The 20,262-nt window shown below is 21.1% G+C and overlaps 7 protein-coding genes and 2 non-coding genes across 9 annotated transcripts; 6 read left to right on the top strand and 3 right to left on the bottom strand.

The window, feature by feature from the left end:
* Positions 1 to 211: 211 nt before the first annotated feature.
* On the top strand, positions 212 to 3,295 carry PY17X_0920300 (uncharacterized protein; the record flags this gene model as incomplete). Its single annotated transcript, XM_720498.3, has 1 exon — positions 212 to 3,295. The coding sequence occupies one exon, from the start codon at positions 212 to 214 to the stop codon at positions 3,293 to 3,295; it is 3,084 nt and encodes a 1,027-aa protein (XP_725591.3).
* A 1,489-nt stretch (positions 3,296 to 4,784) lies between these two features.
* PY17X_0920200 (conserved Plasmodium protein, unknown function) lies at positions 4,785 to 5,336 on the bottom strand (the record flags this gene model as incomplete). The annotated part of the gene is made up of 1 exon (XM_720499.1): positions 4,785 to 5,336. One exon carries the CDS (start codon positions 5,334 to 5,336, stop codon positions 4,785 to 4,787), a length of 552 nt encoding a protein of 183 aa, XP_725592.1.
* Positions 5,337 to 6,993: 1,657 nt separating this feature from the next.
* On the top strand, positions 6,994 to 7,830 carry PY17X_0920100 (conserved Plasmodium protein, unknown function; the record flags this gene model as incomplete). Its single annotated transcript, XM_720500.1, has 1 exon — positions 6,994 to 7,830. One exon carries the CDS (start codon positions 6,994 to 6,996, stop codon positions 7,828 to 7,830), a length of 837 nt encoding a protein of 278 aa, XP_725593.1.
* Positions 7,831 to 10,233: 2,403 nt separating this feature from the next.
* PY17X_0920000 (apicomplexan amino acid transporter ApiAT4, putative) lies at positions 10,234 to 11,727 on the top strand (the record flags this gene model as incomplete). Its single annotated transcript, XM_724899.2, has 1 exon — positions 10,234 to 11,727. One exon carries the CDS (start codon positions 10,234 to 10,236, stop codon positions 11,725 to 11,727), a length of 1,494 nt encoding a protein of 497 aa, XP_729992.2.
* Positions 11,728 to 12,417: 690 nt separating this feature from the next.
* PY17X_0919900 (phosphoacetylglucosamine mutase, putative) lies at positions 12,418 to 14,619 on the bottom strand (the record flags this gene model as incomplete). The annotated part of the gene is made up of 1 exon (XM_724900.2): positions 12,418 to 14,619. The coding sequence occupies one exon, from the start codon at positions 14,617 to 14,619 to the stop codon at positions 12,418 to 12,420; it is 2,202 nt and encodes a 733-aa protein (XP_729993.2).
* A 1,464-nt stretch (positions 14,620 to 16,083) lies between these two features.
* Positions 16,084 to 16,329, bottom strand: PY17X_0919800 (60S ribosomal protein L38, putative; the record flags this gene model as incomplete). Its single annotated transcript, XM_022955979.1, has 1 exon — positions 16,084 to 16,329. The coding sequence occupies one exon, from the start codon at positions 16,327 to 16,329 to the stop codon at positions 16,084 to 16,086; it is 246 nt and encodes an 81-aa protein (XP_022812182.1).
* Positions 16,330 to 18,612: 2,283 nt separating this feature from the next.
* Positions 18,613 to 19,560, top strand: PY17X_0919700 (ribosomal protein L10; the record flags this gene model as incomplete). Its single annotated transcript, XM_721013.1, has 1 exon — positions 18,613 to 19,560. The coding sequence occupies one exon, from the start codon at positions 18,613 to 18,615 to the stop codon at positions 19,558 to 19,560; it is 948 nt and encodes a 315-aa protein (XP_726106.1).
* Positions 19,561 to 19,763: 203 nt separating this feature from the next.
* PY17X_0919600 lies at positions 19,764 to 19,859 on the top strand. The gene has a single exon (XR_002696564.1). It is a non-coding gene; the product is annotated as a small nucleolar RNA snoR13 (small nucleolar RNA).
* A 145-nt stretch (positions 19,860 to 20,004) lies between these two features.
* On the top strand, positions 20,005 to 20,110 carry PY17X_0919500. The gene has a single exon (XR_002696563.1). It is a non-coding gene; the product is annotated as a small nucleolar RNA snoR14a (small nucleolar RNA).
* The last annotated feature ends 152 nt before the right edge of the window (positions 20,111 to 20,262 follow it).

Below are 20,262 nucleotides of genomic sequence, written 5' to 3'. Positions count from 1 at the left end.
TTCTATTTTTTTTTGTCAACATGTATACTCTGTAATTATTTTATTAAATGTGTCAACGTAAGTAAATAAAAAAAAAAAAAAAAAAAAAAAAAAAATTTAAAGGATATATGGTATTACCTCATGTTTTTAGAATCATAATAATAAGTAAATGTATTAATATATTTTTCAATACAAAATATATGATAATATTTTCATAAAGCTTAAAAATAAAATGGGAAATAAATGTAGTTGTATAGAAATTAGTAATGAAAAATATAAATGCCTACAAGATGAAGAATATTTAAAAACGCATGGATTTCGATCTATGGGTTTAGAGGAAATAGAAACAAATATAATAGAATCAAATGAAGAAGATGATTATTTTTATCGTTATGAAAATAAAAAAAATGAAATTGATCAAGGAAAAGAAATGAAGGAAAATGAAACAGATTGTATAGTTAATGTAAAAAGAATATTAAATTATATAAAAGAATATGAATCTGATTTTTTATTATTTTTTAACGAAAAAAATTCAACAAGTATAATTTTTTTAAAATATATAATTATGAATTATATTACATATATTATGTATATAGATACAGGTGTAATATATATCGGAGAAATAAATGAAAACAACGAAAAAAATGGTTTAGGAATAATTATAACACCAGACCAATGTATATATATTGGTGAATTTGATAATGATAAAATAACAGGGTTTGGATTATATATTCATTATTCTAAAAGTAAATATATAGGATATTGGAAATATGGAAAAGCAAATAGTTATGGAATATTTATACACCCTGATGGAACATTTTATAAAGGACTATGGTTAAATGATAAGCAAAATAAAAAAGGTATAGAATATGTTAATAATAATTATATATTTTTAGGAAATTATATTAAAGGAGAAAAAAATGGTTTTGGAGCTTTTATATGGAAAAATGAATCTATTTACATAGGACATATAAAAAATAATTTTTTTAATAAACGAGGTATATATTTTTTAAATAAAAATAAAATATATATAAGTAAATGGAAATATAATTGTTTACATGGAAAATGTGAAATATTTTGGCTAGATAAAAGACAATATTTAGGATATCATAAAAATAATAATAAAGAAGGAATAGGAATATATAAATGGAATGATGGACGAATTTATTTTGGTAATTGGAGTAATAATAAACAAGACGGACATGGAATATTTATTATAATAAAAAATTTTAAAAATTATGAAAAATATATAAATAACCCTTTTTTTCTTTTTTTTAAAAATACAGAAAAAATAAAAAAATATTTTTTATTAAATATTAAAAAAGAAGAATTTTTGCAAACTGGACAAATTAATCAATTAGTCCAAAAAATTCAAAATAATTGCCATAATTATAATTTTTATTATTTTTTACTTACATTATTACATATCAATTATTATGAGTTATGTTCAACCTATTTTGAATTTCTTAGGATAAAAAAATTAAATAATTTTAAGTATAATTTTGAATTTTATCGAAAAATAAATACTCACATATCTTCTGCAACAAATGAATATATAATTGGCAATCTGTCTGGGAATAATCCACAAATTTCAAATGCTTTCTTTTGGTTAAACCCTGAAGAAAAATTCAACAAAGATGAGTTAAAAAATAAAAAAAACATAAAAAATGGAGAACCTATTAAACAAGTTCGAGTTGTTTCCAACATAGAAAATATAACATACACACATGAGAAGGAAAACAAAACAACAGTTCCTTTACGTTATCAACAAAATGAAAATGATTTTGAAGATATTGAAAATTTAAAAAATTATCTAAATTCGATCAATTTAAGCTATATAAACGAAAGTGATATAAATATGCAACATCCCTTATTTTCTTATGCATCAAATAATATTATTGTTAAATGGGGAAAATGGAAAAATGGGGAATTACAAAATTGGATGTATTCTACTGAAAAGGGTTTAGATGGTGAAAATGATCAGATTAATCCTGATCAAATTATGGAATATAGTGAAGATATAATAGACAAAAATATAAAAGAAAAGACAAAAAAAAAAAAAAAAAAAAAAAAAAAATCAGATATGCTTTTCCATAACAATTACAATATTATTGATAACTTCCTAAACAACTTATCTTCTTCTGCTCTAAGCAATATCTATAATAATAAAAAAAATGCACAAAAAAAAAAGCGAACCCAAACACTTATGAAAAAAAAAATGAAAAAAAAAACAACAGACAAAAATAATAAAATAATAGAAAAACAATCTGAAGAATCTTCTAGTGAAAATGAAAATATTTGGATAGATGAGCTCAAGAAAAGAAAACGAAATAAAGATAATACTGAGTTAGGAATAAATATGAAGAGTAATAATAAAAAAGAACTATATAAAGATGAAAATAAAGAAAAAAAAAATAAAATATTGTACACATCATCCTCTAGTACAAGTATTGATATGACTACAGAAAGCGAGTCAGTAAATTCGTTTGACATGGAAGATAAAAAAATGCAAAACCAAACAGAAATGGGGAATAATAAAAATGATAGTCAAAGTAGTGATATAAATATTAGCAAATCAAGTTCTTCAATTGAAATGGAAAAAAGACAAGAGAATGAGAAAGAGTCAAATATAAAAATTAATAAAAAAAAAGAATTTTATAATGATAATAATAACAACATTTTAAATAAAAACAAAACAGATGATAAATCTAATTTAGTAAATTTTTCAAATTTTGAAAAATATCATAAATCAGAAAGTAGTGAAACAAGTAATAATGATAAAGAACGAAATTTTAAAAAGGAAAAAAATTTGAGGACAAATATAAATTTGGAATTTATAAAAAAAAATAGAGATATATTTGAAGACAAAAAAAATAATAATTATTTTGAAGAAAATATATCTCCATCAAAAGATAGTAATAGTAAGGAAAAAATTACAAAACGAAATAAAAAAAAAAATGATATAATAAAGCATGGACATATAAGTAACAGTTGTAGTAGTCGAAAAAGTGTTAATAGTTATGATAAAATTGAAAAGAAAAAAAAAAAAGAAAAAAATCGGATAAAAGCAAATGAAGAATATAAAAAGCCTGTTATTTCTCAAAATTATGATTTACCAAAAAAAGGGTTTTCATTAATATGGAGTCTTAAAAAAATGAAAAATTCACAACAATCTGCTAAAGATGATATAGCATTTGAAGCACCCGAAAAAAATAATTTTAATGAAATGGATCATGATCAAGAAAATATTAAAAAAACAAAACAGTCTTTTTTTAAAAAAATTTTAGGTGTTAGTAAAGTTAATCAAAAAAAATGAATAAATAAATAAATAAATAAATAAATAAATAAATAAATAAATAAATAAATTATTATATTGAAAAACTATAGCATTTGTAAAAAAGCAAACAAATTATATCCTGAGTTTAAATCAAAATGAGGAATATTTCCCAGTTCTATTATTAGCTAAATGAAATGTGCATAATTTTTTTTTTTTTTTTTTTCATTTAGTCGTGAAAAAAAAATTCCCAATTTCTTCTCATCTTTTGCGCATTTAACTTCATATCCTTTTGTATGCTCTCCCTATATTATAAAATATTTTTTTTTTACATCATATTTATAATTAAAAAAAAAAAAAAAATCCTACGAAACATAAATATAAATTGATTAAATATTTCATGTGGTCAGGATGCATTATAACAACGTTGTAGACATGTGTGTAAAAATATTTAGGGTATTAAAAAAAAAACATGAAATTAAAAGTTATAAAAACAAATAAAGGTGTGTAAATATTTTCAAAATATATATAATAATAAATTTGAAAATGTTTATATATACGGAATGCTTACTGCATACATATAGATCAGCATTTTATTAAAAAGGTAAAGAAAAGGAATATCACTCGAGTGTGATATTTTCAAGGTTAATATAAAAGCAAACTTTAAAAATGTTTAGAAAAAATAATTATAAAATTTGAAGAATAATAATTATAAATATGCTTATAAAAAAAAAAACAAAGAAAACGAAAATGCCTATAAAATGCACACAAATGTAGATATGGTATTGTGCATATATGTAGCTGTGAAGGTTATAAGCATATATAAATATATCTCTCTCTATATATATATGTAATATACGTGATAAATGGCATTATTAATATAAAACTGGATATCTGTATTTATTTGTGTGTGTGTATATATATATAGTACAAATATATATAGAGGCATATATGCAAATGCAGAAATTATATAAGTATGCATAAAAATTAAAAAAATAAATAAAATTCGTTTACTTTGATTTTTATTATTTTTTGGGGGGAAATAGGGGCATACTATTTTGAATATTTAAAGCAAACAGATATGAAAATAAACAAATAATATTATCACGATAAAAAAAAAAAAAAAATATATTAATAATTGAATAAAACAATACAGTTGTGCAAAAGATAGAAGCAGATTATAGGGACCACAAATATATATCCATACACATGTAAATGGTTAGCACATCTATAGTTAAGTAAAATATACATTGAATTAGCTTGTTATTATATAAAAAAATAATGTAAACAAAAATTTGGATCAAAAAATGTGAAAAATATAAATGGGACGTCTTAAATTTTAATAATCAGTAAATCATTGAATCAACGAATGATAGACCAGGAAATTAATTTCATCCCAACTTGGTAAACAAAAAAAAAAAAAAAAACGCTAGTTCAATATATATTGCCATTCTTCAAATATATGAATGTATATCATACAAGTATGAATATTTACATGTCTCTGGTGGGAGTACAAAAGACTAAATGAATATTAACATTGAGAATAATTCATTTTTGAATGAAATATATCTGATGCTGATGATATAAGACTCATAATAACTTCTTTATTCTTGTATATTTTTAGATATATCTTAAATTTATTTGTAAATGCTATATATAATTTTTTGGGTATTTGATAAAAATAATATATAACCTTTTCTTTTAATACTTTACATATAAATATTAAAGGCTCTAATAATTCTTCAAAATATTTATTTAATAAAAGTTCATCACAATCAAACCAACATTGTCTCGTCGATATCCATGACATTAAACATAAATTACAAGTTCGTTTTATTTTTGGATGATTGCAAAATATATATGCTTTTATTACTTCACCTAATAAATTTTGTTCATTTATAAAATTAAAATTTTTTTTATTATTATTATTTATTTTTTCATTATTATTATAACAATTTTCCTCTTCATTTAATAATTCATCAAGTTCCTTCATATCAGTAACATCTCTTAAATTTATGTAAAAATTCCATTTCTTTTTTTTGTTAATATAACAATATATACAAGTGTTTGAGTTATCAATCATTTTTTATCATTCAAGAAAAATAATTTTCCACAAGCCAGTGAGAAAAATTGTTTTATATTCATTTATTAGATCACAAAAAAATAAAATTATAAAATCTATAATTTATACAAATAAGTAATGCAAATGAAAAATTTACAAAATATGTATATATTGTACATGTATATTTATACACACTTATTATAAAGTTAAATATATACAATTATATGCAACTTTATAATATAAAATTTATTTGTGTAATTGGAAAAACAAAAATATATAATAATAAAATGAGATACTACCAACAATCCCTAAGAAAATAAGTATCTTATTGTATTCACATTATTATCAAACAGGATATTTAATATTATTTTTAGCCTACTAAAAAAAAATGCATATATTGCACACACACATATTTATGTATATGTCACAACATGTGTAACAACTATTATAATGCACATGCTTATACATTGTCACCAAAGCGTTAAAATAAATAAAACAATAATAATAACAGTAAATAGAATGGAGAAATGCCGTATTTCTTACACATTTTATGGCGGTGAAATAAAATAATATCCCGAAAATAATGTAGAAAAATAAATAAATCTTACGGAGTCCTGTATTTTACTATATTAATCTTACGCCAAATATAATTTTTATAAAATATGCCCATTCAATGTGTACCTGTAAATGTGTATTACACATTACATTTAAACTTATATTTTACACTAATAAAAATTAAAAACAAAGCAAATAAAGGTTAAAGTAATGGGTTAATATATGCAACGTTAACTACATAACAAAATGTATATCTTAAATTTTTTTTAAGTTATTTTATGGGAAAAAAACAAAAAATAACGTATTAACAACTTAAGAACGGATTATATATAATACACACATATTCATGCATATATGTAGCTTGTATAAAATTATATATAAATTTATAGCCTTATAACAAAAACCCACAAATATACAATTATAAGGGTATTATATATTATGTTATTAAATTAAGCATATCTTTTGAATATCATATATTATTACTATATTATTAAGTAATTTTCTTTTCAAATTATTCTATATTAAATAGGTTATACATAATTAAAAACGGCACTTATTAAGTTAACTTATACATATGTATATTTTCTTTTGTTTTAATTAAATATAGGTTGTTATATAGTAAAATTTAATGAATTAATTTTTTTATATAAGGAATGTATATCATTTCTTTAAAAAATATGTATAAAGATTATTCAAATATAAAAAGTATAAAATAATTTTTATTGTATATATGTATATCCCCAATTTAAGTTATACTAAAAAACAAACTATTATAAATTTTGCAGATATGCATATTTAAATTTGTAGTATATGTACTTTTACATATGTGTACATATATTTACGGTATGAAATATTATATACAATATTAAGAAGATAACATTATGTGAATATAAAAAAAGTTGCTTATCGATTTACTAATTTTTTATATTTTTATAAAAATTATATAAATAACAAAAAAAAATTGGGGCATAAGTTATATGACTTTTATTCAAATTTCACTTTAATATTCAAAAATAACAACGAAAATACATGTATAGAAATTGATACATATAAAGGATATACCAATACTAATACATTCGAACATATATTTAACCCCAGCTAAAAAAAAAAAAAATAAACCAAAATGAATAATCGAGATTTTTTACTACAAAGCGAAGCATTTAGCCTTGATGAAATTTATGGAAGTGATGTAAATGACGAACAAAATAGATTAATAATTGAATTTATGAAAAATATGGAAAAAGAGCGGAGCTTATTACCAAGCACTGTTGTAGCAAAGGATATAAAAACAGATGAAAATAAAAATAATAATAATAAGCCTCATAGCATATATAATATTATAGACATGTATACAGAAAATGGCGAATTAAAAGAAACTCATTTTATTAAGGGATATAATATAAAATGGAAAAATGCAGTTGTACAATGCTTAAATAACTTAAGAAATTATATTCATAAAAAATATAATAGAAGAATAATTAACTCGTCAAAGTATTTAACAACAAATTGCCCTATATTAGAATGTTTGCAAAAAAATGAAAATTTAATTTCCATTTTTTTATCAAAACCGTTATGTATTCATTTATATATATACGGTATTAATTATTTACAAATAATTTATTATATTGACTTAATTACTCAATATATAAATTTAGAAAATGAGAAAAATTTGTGTTTATTCTTATGGCTAACTTATTTACTTATTTTATTAGATTCATTACAAGCATTAGATATGGATGTAGCTTCAAACCTCCAAGTAATTAAAAGATTTTGTTTAAACAAAATCGAAAATACAGATTTACCTATAACGTATGAAAATAATAAATCTAATCTTTTAAATTTTTTTACAAATTTTACTTGTAAATCAAATGAGAAAAATTATACGGATTCATATAATTCTCCCTGCGCAATTTTCTTTATTATTTATTTGCTAATTACCGAAATACTTAGTCAAAAATGAACTCATTAAAATAATTCATAGAATATCAAACAACATATGCATAAATACGTATACACATATTTAAGCAATGTATTATTACCGTTGAATAAAATAAAAAATAGTTTCTAATCAAAACGTGTTGTTTATCTCAGTGTGCATAATTATCAGATATAGACATTGTTTTAATACTAATATATAAAATTAACAATTTTTTTTTGAAAAATATAATGAGGATGAATAGCATGTTTGCTCCTTTTCGCCCTTCCAAATTATACTTATTTTTTAATATTGCTTTCAAATATTCGTATGTTTATATATATTTGTTACAATGATTTTATAAATTTATATTTTTAAATATTTTTTTTGTAGAATAACATAATAATTTGTTTGTTTTCCTTTTTTTTTTGTGTATATATTTTAAACTAGCATTTAAAGGTATATATTTATTATGATATACCTTTCAATCAAATTAAAAAAAAATATATGTTTTTATTTAAATAAATTAGTTTTGTGATAAAAAATATAAGCCTCATGTTTTTAATCCTTAGAAAGAATAACAATTTATTAATAAAAAAATATGGAACATATATTTTAATGTCTACTAAACATATTTGATCATTTTGGTAATAACTATATTTCATTATGTATATGGATCACACACACAAATAGCTAGCTAGCTAGCTATCTAGCTAGCTTTTTATTTTTTTTATGATAATATTAATTCCCTGTTAAGGTATTTTATTCTTTATATCTAAACAACATCCACACAATGTTACACAATTGGCAACATAATGATAGATAGCTATAGGTAAATTATTGCTGTACATAATTTTTTTTAAATATTAATACATAATTACTTTTTAATTGCCATTTTTATGTAAATAATTTAATACAACTAATTTTTGGAGAATAAATATATAAATGTATATGTGAACAATTACGATTTCTATGTTATATATTTCTATATTTATATATTTATTTTTGCATTTTAAATATATTTTATAATAATTTGTACCAAAGTTGGAAAATAAGTATAATTACGTTATGTTTATATTCTTAAAAAATAATACATAATTTATGCATATAACTAAATAAATAGTTTAAAAGATGTTTTGTAAGTATATTATATAAAGTCACACATATTTTATAATATGCTTATATAATATTGTGTATTTATTTTGATTATTGTGTATTATTTTGATTATTGTGTATTTATTTTGATTATTGTGTATTTATTTTGATTATTGTATATTTTGAACATTCATTTGGCCTTAACTTATTTTTTTATATTTATATATATATGCATATTTTTATTGTCATTCTTATAGTAACCATTATTGAGAAAACAACACTATTGACTTATATATGATAATTCCCAAGCAAATATAAATAATATTTAATGTGTTTATATACCATTATTATATATTAAAAAATATCATATACATATAATATTTTATAACAATATTAATATTGAATCGTAATAAAGTGTTAAAAAAAATAAGTGAATTTTATTGTCACTTTGAATTGTATAATAATAAATGTTTTTTTTTCTATAATTCCATTAAAATAATTATTAAATTAAAAAACTTAAATGGCTTAAAAGTCATTCATTTTTATTAGCAATAGTTATAGTTTATATTATTTTTACAATTTTTATTTTGTGGAAAATATAAAATTTTTTTTTTTTTGCCCTCTTTATTAAAAGGATATTTTATATGTATTACATAAAATAAAGTGCATATTGTAAAAATATAGTATATAAATATATTCGCTATTCGTATTAAAATAGGGCGAGATAACAAAGGTAGAAATGACGTAAAAAAAAAAAACATTTGTAAAGCAACAAAAAGTATAACAACATCGAATTAAATACTTGAATGTAAAAAAGTAAATATATTAAAATTGAATAAAAATTAATAAATATATAAATTATGAATAAATTATTAAATGGAAAATATTGTTATTTAAAAAATGGGAAATAAAAAATAATAAGAAGTAATTCATTATAACTTATTTCCGTATATAAACGTATAATTGCATTTTATATTTCGTTGTATTAATATATATATATATATATGATGTATAGTATATATATATATATATTTATAAGCAGTTAAAAAAAAAAAATTAACAAAAACACCAAAATACTAAAAATATATAAAAAAATAAAATAAAATAAAAAAAAAAAAAAAACATTTAATGCATATATTCTGATACACACATTGTAATACTAATATTTTAAATAAGAGACAAGGAGGAAATTATATGCCAAAAAAATACATGGTTTATCACACAAATCTGAATTATATTAAGATAAACTGTGTATATTTGATTATAAAATTTGAATAGGCACATAGGATGTGATAATAATAACAACAACAATATCATATATAATAATACTATCGAATATTAATCGTATCAAAAATGAAGGGATATGACATGCCATCGTCATTAGATGAACTTTTAAGTAAAGATGAGATAAGGGAATCATCAAAACAAAGTACACCATTTAACATAAATAGGAATGTTGTGTTATTTATATATTTTATGTTAATTGTATTAACAAACCGTTTGTTTTTTGGATGGCCAAATTTATCGAACTTATTATTTAGAGATGATGCATATATATGGAAATGCCCCAAAAATTCAAATGGGACATATGATAGATCTCCTGATAAAAGATATGTATGTGAAGATCAAGATAAAGCAGTTCAAACAATTTTTATATTTGGATCATCTGCATATTTTGCATTTTCTTTTTTCAATGGATTAATAGTTGATTACTTAGGTTCTAGACTTAGTGTATTATTAGGCCATATATTAAATTTACTTGGATGGATAATATTAGTTATGTCAGGAGAAAATTTTGATGGATATGTTGTAGGTGGTGTGTTTATGGCTGCAAGCATTGATTTAGCATCATTTTCAACATTAAATGTATCAGGTTTATTTCCAGGAAATGAAAATTTAATAGTTAATATAATATCAGGTGCTGGATCTTTATCACCAGGAGTCATGACAATTTTAGATATCATTATAACCAGCTTTGATTTTAATTTCCGATCATTTATGTTATGTTATATGTGTATAAGTGTTGGCTTTTTTTTTATTTTGTCAATATTCTTTTTCCCCAAATCTCGATATTATAGGCAATATGAGTTTGATAATTATTATAGCACAAAAGAATTTGCTTTAAAAAATAGTCTTGAAAATGGCAATTATGATTCAGATAAAAATAAAAAAATAACCAGTAGTAAAAATACATCAAAAAGCCTTGAGTTAGAGAATAATAAAAAATGTGGATTTTTTAAGTCAAAATATTTCAAAGATTTAATAAATATATTTACCTGTGCTCATTTCTTATGTTTATGGATATATGGTCCTTTAAATGCAATATATAACACATTTTATTATAGTGTTGTTGAAAATATATTATCAAAAGAGAAAAATGATTTACTTGGATATATCTTACCATTTTCTGTGATCCCATGTATTATATTAGGAAATTTATCAGATAAATTTGGCGTAATGATTATCATAATATATGAATTAACATTTGCTTTATTTATGTATGGATTCAGTTTTTTAAAATCAAATTATGCACACTGGGCTTCAGTTATTTCAAATGTTTTATATTCAGCATGTGCAAATGGGCAGATATGGACATTTATATCATATACATTTAGTTCAAAATACCATTCAACATTAATTGGATTATTAAATTTTGTTTGTGGTATTGTATCATTTGTTCGTATTTTATTGCTTGAATGGGCTAAAAGTGTAAATTACGATTTTACTTATATTAATTTACTTATTGTAGGATTTATTTTTATTAATGTAGTGATAGCAAGTATCCTTGGTTTTATTATAAAAGTGAAAGGAAACAAAGTTCAATACGGAGATGAAGATGTTAATTAAAATAAATAATAAGAAGAAGAAGAAGGAGAAGGAGAAGACAGATATTTTATTAAAGAGCTTACCTATAATCACATATTTGTATAATTAAACACGTATTATTATATGACGTGATTTTGATTTATATGCTACAATAAAATATATTACAAGTTAAATATAAAATTTTTGAATTTGACTAAAATATGTATATTACAATTACAATGAAAATTTGTTATGAATATTTTATGTGTGCATATTTAATTCCGTACACTATTTATTTTGATATATGTTTATGTTTATATGCGTATATTTAATTCTATCTACATAATATTTATTTTTATATAGGTTTATATGTTTATGTTTATGTAGTATTATTTAATTATTTTTATTAATTTAATAGATACAATGTGCAGATTCTTTTAATTTTTTTTTATTTACTACATTTATTCATTATAACCGAAAAAAAAATAAATAACTACCTACCTAACTAACTAATTCATTAATTTTGCATAACATTGAATAGTGAAAAAATATGTCTTATTCCTTGCAAGGAAATTATAATTTAATTATAAAAGATGTAGAAAATTTCGAAATAAATAAAAAATAAAAATATATATGGAATTGAAAAATGATAAAACAAGTTTGTTAAATATAAGAATTTCATAGCAATGTTTTTATTCCATTTAAATTGATTGTATATGTAGAATCTGAGATTTAATTATTGTTAATATATTCAACTACAACTTTTTGAACTTTGTCAAGAATTTCATCCATCTGTTTTACCGTTTCTGCTTCTGCATATATTCGAATTAAATTTTCAGTTCCAGAAGGTCTAATAAAACATCTCCCATATTTCATATCTGTTTTTTTTACAATTTCTTCAATTTGATTTTGCAAAGATTTGGGTTCTATCAAATACAACTCATGTTGTGGATGTGGTATAATTTTGTTTAATATATATCTAGGACATTCTATATTTATATATAATGAAGGAATAGAAGTATAAAACATATTCCATTGATTTATGTTTAAATTAAGAAAATTTAAAGATAATTCAATAGCTATAAAATCTATTATAGCATCTCCAGTTGTTTGATTAAAAAAAAGTAAATATTTTTTTAATGCTATAAAATATGGGTCTTTTTGAATATCAAATTGTTTTGCCCATGCATCTAAATTTGATGAATTAGCATATATAGAACCATGTCCATTAGATTCAAATAATATACCTATGGAAGATTTTCGAGCTATATTATCAAGATTTTTCATGCCTGTTTTTGTGCATATTACATTGATATTGATATGGTTAAAAATGGGTATGTCTGTACTTACACTATTTATTACGCTATTTATATAATTTGTAAAGGCCGAATTTACATATGCAGTGTGTATAATATTTATGTCGATTTTTTTTCTGTCAACTTTGTTCGCTTCATTTTTTATGGATATATTAGATAACATTTTGATTATACATTTGAACAATAAACAGGCTATTTTATTTCCATCTAATATTTCAATTTGATTTTCTAAATTATCATTTTTAATAAAAAAATAAATTATCCTATCTGCATCACCATCAAATGCACAAAACTTTGAGTCGCTAAAATAATTCAATGGAATATTTGATGGAATTTTTTTTTTATTATAAACATAATCTGCTCCACATTCAAAATTTAGAACATTATTATCATTTTGTAAACAATTAAATTTAAATATATTTTTTTTTAATATTTTAAATATATCATTAAATTTATCTATTTTTAGACTTGCAATACCATTTGAACAATCAACATATATAATTTCTTTTTTACAATTTTTGATAAAAATATTGTCATAAATAGTATTAATATAATTGTACAAATTATTAAATAAATAAATAAAATAATCGAAATAAAATTCATCACTATTATAAGCTAAAATATTTGAATACATTTCATCATTTTTACTATCAATATCGATGTTCCATTTTTCAGGTATACCAAAATAAAGATCCTGAACATTTTTTAATAATTTCAAATTAAATGAATTAAGATAAAATAAATCTCTTTTTGTTTTACAAATTTGATTTTTCCCTAATTGAAAAAAAATATCTTGAATAAAATTATTTACCAATTCAGAATTCATAATATAGACAAGAAAATGCATAGAAGGAGTTGTAATATAACACATATTATTTATACATTTTGAAATGTTTAAAGAAGTTAATGTATTTATGATAATTTTATTTAAATGTAATCCACTATCTCGTGTATCAAAACCTATACAAATATTTGTTTTAACTATTTTATTATATATATTACAATAATATATAATATTGTCTATTTTTTTTATATGATTATATATTTTATTATCATAAAGATTAATTTGAGTTTCTTTTAAAAATATATGAACAATTGTATCAATTATATTATTAATAATATCTTCAATTTTACAATTATTATTTTTATTTTCTTTTATATATTTTAAATGTTTATTAGAAAGATCAGATAAATAATTTTCATATATTTCATTTATTTGTCTTCCATCTTTATCAATTATTTTTATTCCATTCTCATCAAACGGGTTATGTGATGCAGTAATAACAATTCCTATATTTTTCCATTTTATTTTATGTTTATACACAATATCAATGATATTATTTTTATCTAAATCAATATCAAATTCAAGAAGATTATATTTTTGTGCTAACTTATAATTATATTTAATAAACAATAATCCTAATATTATTCCACTTTTATTTAAAACATTGATTAAATCACATCTATCATTTTTATATTTACCTCTAAACCCACTATTACCATAATATATTTCAACATCTGATTCAAATTTGACACCTTTTTCTATTACATAATTTGGAAGACATTCTTCAATACATTTATATATTCTTTTATAAAATTCGCTCTTATTTTTTTCCATTTTTTTCACATTTTTTTTTTCAAATTCTATGATTCATATTTTTTATATATTATCTTTTCGGATCTGTTATTCACAAATTAAGTTAGAACCCTGTCGATTATTATAACTTAATATTTCTGATATATTATTTACATGAACTGTGTATTCTCAGTTTGGTTCAGAAAAATTCAATCCATTTCGATGGTATAAAAAATAAAAAACAAAAAAATAACAAAATAACAAAATAACAAAATAACAAAATAAGAAAATAACAAAATAAGAAAATATTTTAGATTATATCTTCAAATTATGTACATAGAGATATTATTTATTTTTTTGAACATTTATATTAAGTGAAATATGTAATAATAATTTTCTATAAAATTTGGAATCGTACTTATAAAATATATTTTCACAATTTTAAAAATGTAAATTTTATGTACCTCAAAAGTTAACGATTTTTATCATCCTTTTCAAAATAGAAAACTAATGAGAGGGGGTATAGTTAGTAATCACCTGCTCTATATATTTATTTGGAGATACACACATATGCAACATTACATGTAATAGTATGCACATGCAACAGGTACATGTAATAGTATGCATGCTATGTAGGAATGGCATAGCCTTTTATTAGAATAAAAGGAATATCTTATTTAAACCGAGTGAAAGAAAACAAGAGTACTAATAAATATTGGAACTTTCAATTGGAAAGGATATCATAGCTTTTTAGAAAAAGGACTAAAAAATATATATACATACATATACATATATATACATATTAACAGTATCTTTCAATATTAACAGTATCTTTCAATATTAACAGTATCTTTCAATATTAACAGTATCCTTCAATATCGGGGCTAAACAAGGATATATGTGATGTAATTAAAATTAGCCCTTATTTTGTATAAGCCCCTTTTTCTTTCTATATATATATTTTTTTTTATTAAAAAAAATAAATTATAATAATTATGTTGTTATCAGTTTTTATTAATTATTATGCATACAACATGGATATTTCAAAAACGTTTCTCATTGTTCAAAATATAAAAAAAAAAAAAACAGTTAAAAATAAATTTTCAGTAAATGTGCATACTATTTTTATATTCGTATATATTTTATGTACATAGTTTTTAATTCTCAATTTAAGAAAGGAAAAAATGTTAACACTAAAATTGGAATACTAATTATATATACATAAACAATGAAAATAATATAAACATTGTTTTATTATATAATTAATTGGATATGTTCCTTGTATTTTCCATATTATAATTTGTATCAAATAAAATTCGTTTTGTTCACATTTTAGTTATTTTATATCTTGATTCACTTTCCTATAACTATTATTATCAAGGTGGTATAATGTTGTAACTATATAATACATACTAAATGAATTGGTATTAATTTCAATAAGTTTATATTATTTAGCTATATTTTTTTACATCTCTTTTTATCCTTTATTTTTTTTTTTAACTGGTTTTATTTTTTTTTTTGTGGATAATAAATTCTTTTAAGACTTGGTAATAAAGAGCTTTCAATTCTTTCGGCTTTAGTACGATCATTAAAAACCATTGTATATAAACATTTTTTTGTTCTTAATTTTAATTTTGTTATTATTTTATTTTTCTTTGCTTTATTTTTTTTCTTCACAATAATAACAGCTGTGGTATCAGGCTTTTTGCTTATCTTCAAAAATTTACGAATATCGTGAATTTGTTTTGGCATTTTGTAAAATTTATTTGGAAATATAATTAAATATAATTGGGGTAAAATTAATTTAACCTAAATAAGGATTATTATTATTATATAAAATAATAAAATTTGCTAATTTATATTTATAAATTTTTTTAAGAAAAAAATTTTAAAATATTATTTGGAAAACGTATTATTTTTATTATTTCTACTAATAAATAATTAAAGCAAAAAATTGAAAAAAAAAAAAAATTAATCTATCTGTAGTTATATTGTTTCCATATATATATTACCATAAATATGTACTGCATAATATGTATAGCATAAAAACGTATAGCATATATATTAACAAATATATTAGCATAAATATACGTTATAAGTTGGGGCGGATATATTTGAAAATTGTTATGGGAAAATGAATATTTGCATTTTAAGTATACATATTTTCTTAACTTTACATACGCATTTTGGGAAGCCGCTATTATATAATATAATGTTATATATATATATATAATATTTTTTTGTGTATGCTTGATTATATTATAAGAAATGGTGATAGGGGTATGCATATATGTACAATAAATATAAATAATAATATATGCAAAAGGAATACAGGAAAAAAACTAATACTATTTGTGGTGAGATTATTATATAATGAATGGATCCGCTTTTTTTTTTTTTTTTTTTTTTTTTTTTTCTTAATTCTTCTTATATTCTGTAATATACTTATATAAAAAAATATATGATGATGAATATGTATTATTATTATATTCTAGTCCCTTAAAATATGCAAGCTGCATTAAAAATTATATAAAGGGGGTCCCCTTTTTCCACTACAAGCTATATAGCGTAAAAAAAAAAAAAAATATATTACCAATCTATAAATTAAAATGAAAAACAATAAGTGAATTTTAAAGTGTATCTTATTTTTCTTTTTTTTTTTTTTTTAAATAAACAAATATAATTTTAATTTAAATTTATATTTAATTTTTATTTTTATTTATTTTTTATAAATATATTTATTTTATTTTTTTTCCATTTTTGGAAATTTTATCTTTTTAAATTCAAGCATTTAATTTATGGTAAGAGAAAAAACAAAACAAAACAATAAATTTGAATTTATCAACTTTTGTGTTATTATATATTTTTTTAAATAAAACATGTTACATTATGTTTTATGTAATATATTTGTTCTTTGTTGTGTATAGATTGTATATAGTATAGTAGTATACTACGCAAGTAATATTTACATATATAAGTTATACCAACATATATACATTATATATATGTGCCCATACATGTATTATATAAAGTACTCTGTAGACATTATACTTGCATACTTCCTTTATTACATATATTTTTTTATTATTATTTATTCTTTTAAATAAAATTTATTTAATAACGTTTGTGTGAGAGTGTTTTTAAGTGTTGCGACACAACTTTTATCCTTACTGTTCATACAAAAAGTTATTACCAAAATTTTTTTCCTTATCTGTTCATATTTGTTTAGCAAAATTATACTAATTATTTAAATTATTGTTTACATATTTATTTAGCAAAAGTATACTAATTATTTAAATTATTGTTTACATATTTATTTAGCAAAAGTATACTAATTATTTAAATTATTGTTTACATATTTAGTAAGAATTTTTTTTTTTTTTTAATACGTTATTAACAATTTGTATTTTGTAATTGTTCTTTGTAATTTGTGTATGCCTTTTTGCTAATAATGCTTATTGCTTATGTATGTCAGTTTGACCTGAACAAGCAATAATGTTAAATAATTTTCCATTTTTTTATTATATAATTTGCTATAATTTTCTGAATTGTACATTATTTATATTGCTGCTACATTTACTAATAAAAATAATTGAATAATATTGAGTTATATAAAGTTTTTCGTTAGTCATATATATATATATACATTTGTATATTTTCGTAATAATTATATCTATGCATTATAAACATGTATACTGATATGTGGTGATTGAATAGGATCTTCTTATATTTGTGTGCAATGTATATTATTAGTACAAATTGAGGGAATATATATGATGTTTATTTTGGCTTGCATTTTACATATTTACATGACTCGGTCATAAATTATTGATATATGGATATATTTTTAGATTTCAATATAACAAATTTTACTATTTTTTTTTCGCAGGTTAAATTGATTGTCAGACATTAGCTGTACTGCCAGTCTCCATAAAATCAGAAAATAAATTTTTACATTTACGATTGTAAAATATTTAATTTTTATAATATATAAAATAGGAATTTATTATCTCATACACCAAATAATATAACAAAATGGCAAAATTATCGAAGGCACAAAAGAAACAAATTTATATGGACAAATTGAGTTCCTTGATCCAACAATATAATAAAATATTAATTGTTCATGTAGACAATGTCGGATCAGATCAAATGGCTAGTGTTCGCCAAAGTTTGAGAGGAAAGGCAACAATTTTAATGGGAAAAAATACAAGAATAAGAACAGCACTAAAAAAAAATTTACAAGCAGTACCACAAATAGAAAAATTATTACCATTAGTAAAATTAAATATGGGTTTTGTTTTTTGTAAAGATGATTTATCTGAAGTTAGAAGTATTATTCTTCAAAATAAATCACCTGCCCCAGCTAGATTAGGTGTTATAGCTCCAATTGATGTTTTTATTCCACCTGGACCAACAGGTATGGATCCATCACATACATCATTTTTTCAGTCTCTTGGTATATCAACAAAAATTGTTAAAGGTCAAATTGAAATACAAGAAAATGTCCATTTGATTAAACAAGGAGAAAAAGTAACAGCATCATCTGCTACACTTTTACAAAAATTTAATATGAAACCATTTTCATATGGTGTTGATGTTAGAACAGTATATGATGATGGTGTTATTTATGATGCAAACGTTTTAGATATAACTGAAGAAGATATTTTAAAAAAATTTTCAAAAGGTGTAGCTAATGTAGCTGCATTATCTAGATCTGTTGGTATAATTACTGAGGCTTCATATCCTCATGTATTTGTTGAAGCCTTTAAGAATATCGTATCATTGGTAATAGATACAGATTATACATTCCCATTGATGAAAAAAATAAAAGATATGGTTGAAAACCCACAAGCTTATGCTGCTGCACCTGTTGCCGCTTCAAGTGCTCAAAAAGATGAACCCAAAAAAGAAGCAGCTAAAAAAGAAGAAGAAGAAGAAGAAGAGGAAGATGGATTCATGGGATTTGGAATGTTTGATTAATATATTATTGATTAGTTAGATAGACAAAAAATATGTATAATATTAAATAAGCCCATTCAATGATAATATATACCCTATTGGAACATCAACAAATGTAAGTACATTTTTTATACCTACCAAAATGTGTACATGTACATGTATATATATATATATATATGTATATGTATAGGGATATACATGGATATGCTGATAAGTATGCTCCTTTTCTGAATGATGATAAAATTCTCAATGTTCGCAGTTGAGAGTTAAACAACTCTATGAAGTTTTTTCACGTAGCCTTCACTTAGATGTCTGACAGACAAAGCATACATACATATGCATTTATCTATGTATATTATTTTTTTAAACCAAATTGTAAAACGTTTGTAAAAAATAAAACGAATGGGTCCAATATATATAACTATATATCCATTATGTTTCTTTTTTTACAAAATTAATAAATTTTTTGTGAATGATGATAAAATTCTCAATGTTCGCAGTTGAGAGTTAAACAACTCTATGAAGTTTTTTTCACGTAGCCTTCACTTAGATGTCTGACACAAAAAATTTTGTTACATAGCAAAAAACGTTTATTTTTGCTTTTTTTGCTTTTTTTGTTCAGTAAAGTTGTCATATTTTATATTTTATATTTTTTAGGTGGACTAATTTTATTTATTATAGAAGATGATTATGAATTGCTAAAAAATATTATTAGGGATAATT

This window comes from Plasmodium yoelii (assembly GCF_900002385.2).
Source record: "Plasmodium yoelii strain 17X genome assembly, chromosome: 9".
NCBI lineage: Eukaryota > Apicomplexa > Aconoidasida > Haemosporida > Plasmodiidae > Plasmodium > Plasmodium yoelii.
The sequence above is the reverse complement of the archived record's forward strand: the minus strand, read 5'-3'. Positions and strand labels throughout refer to the sequence as shown.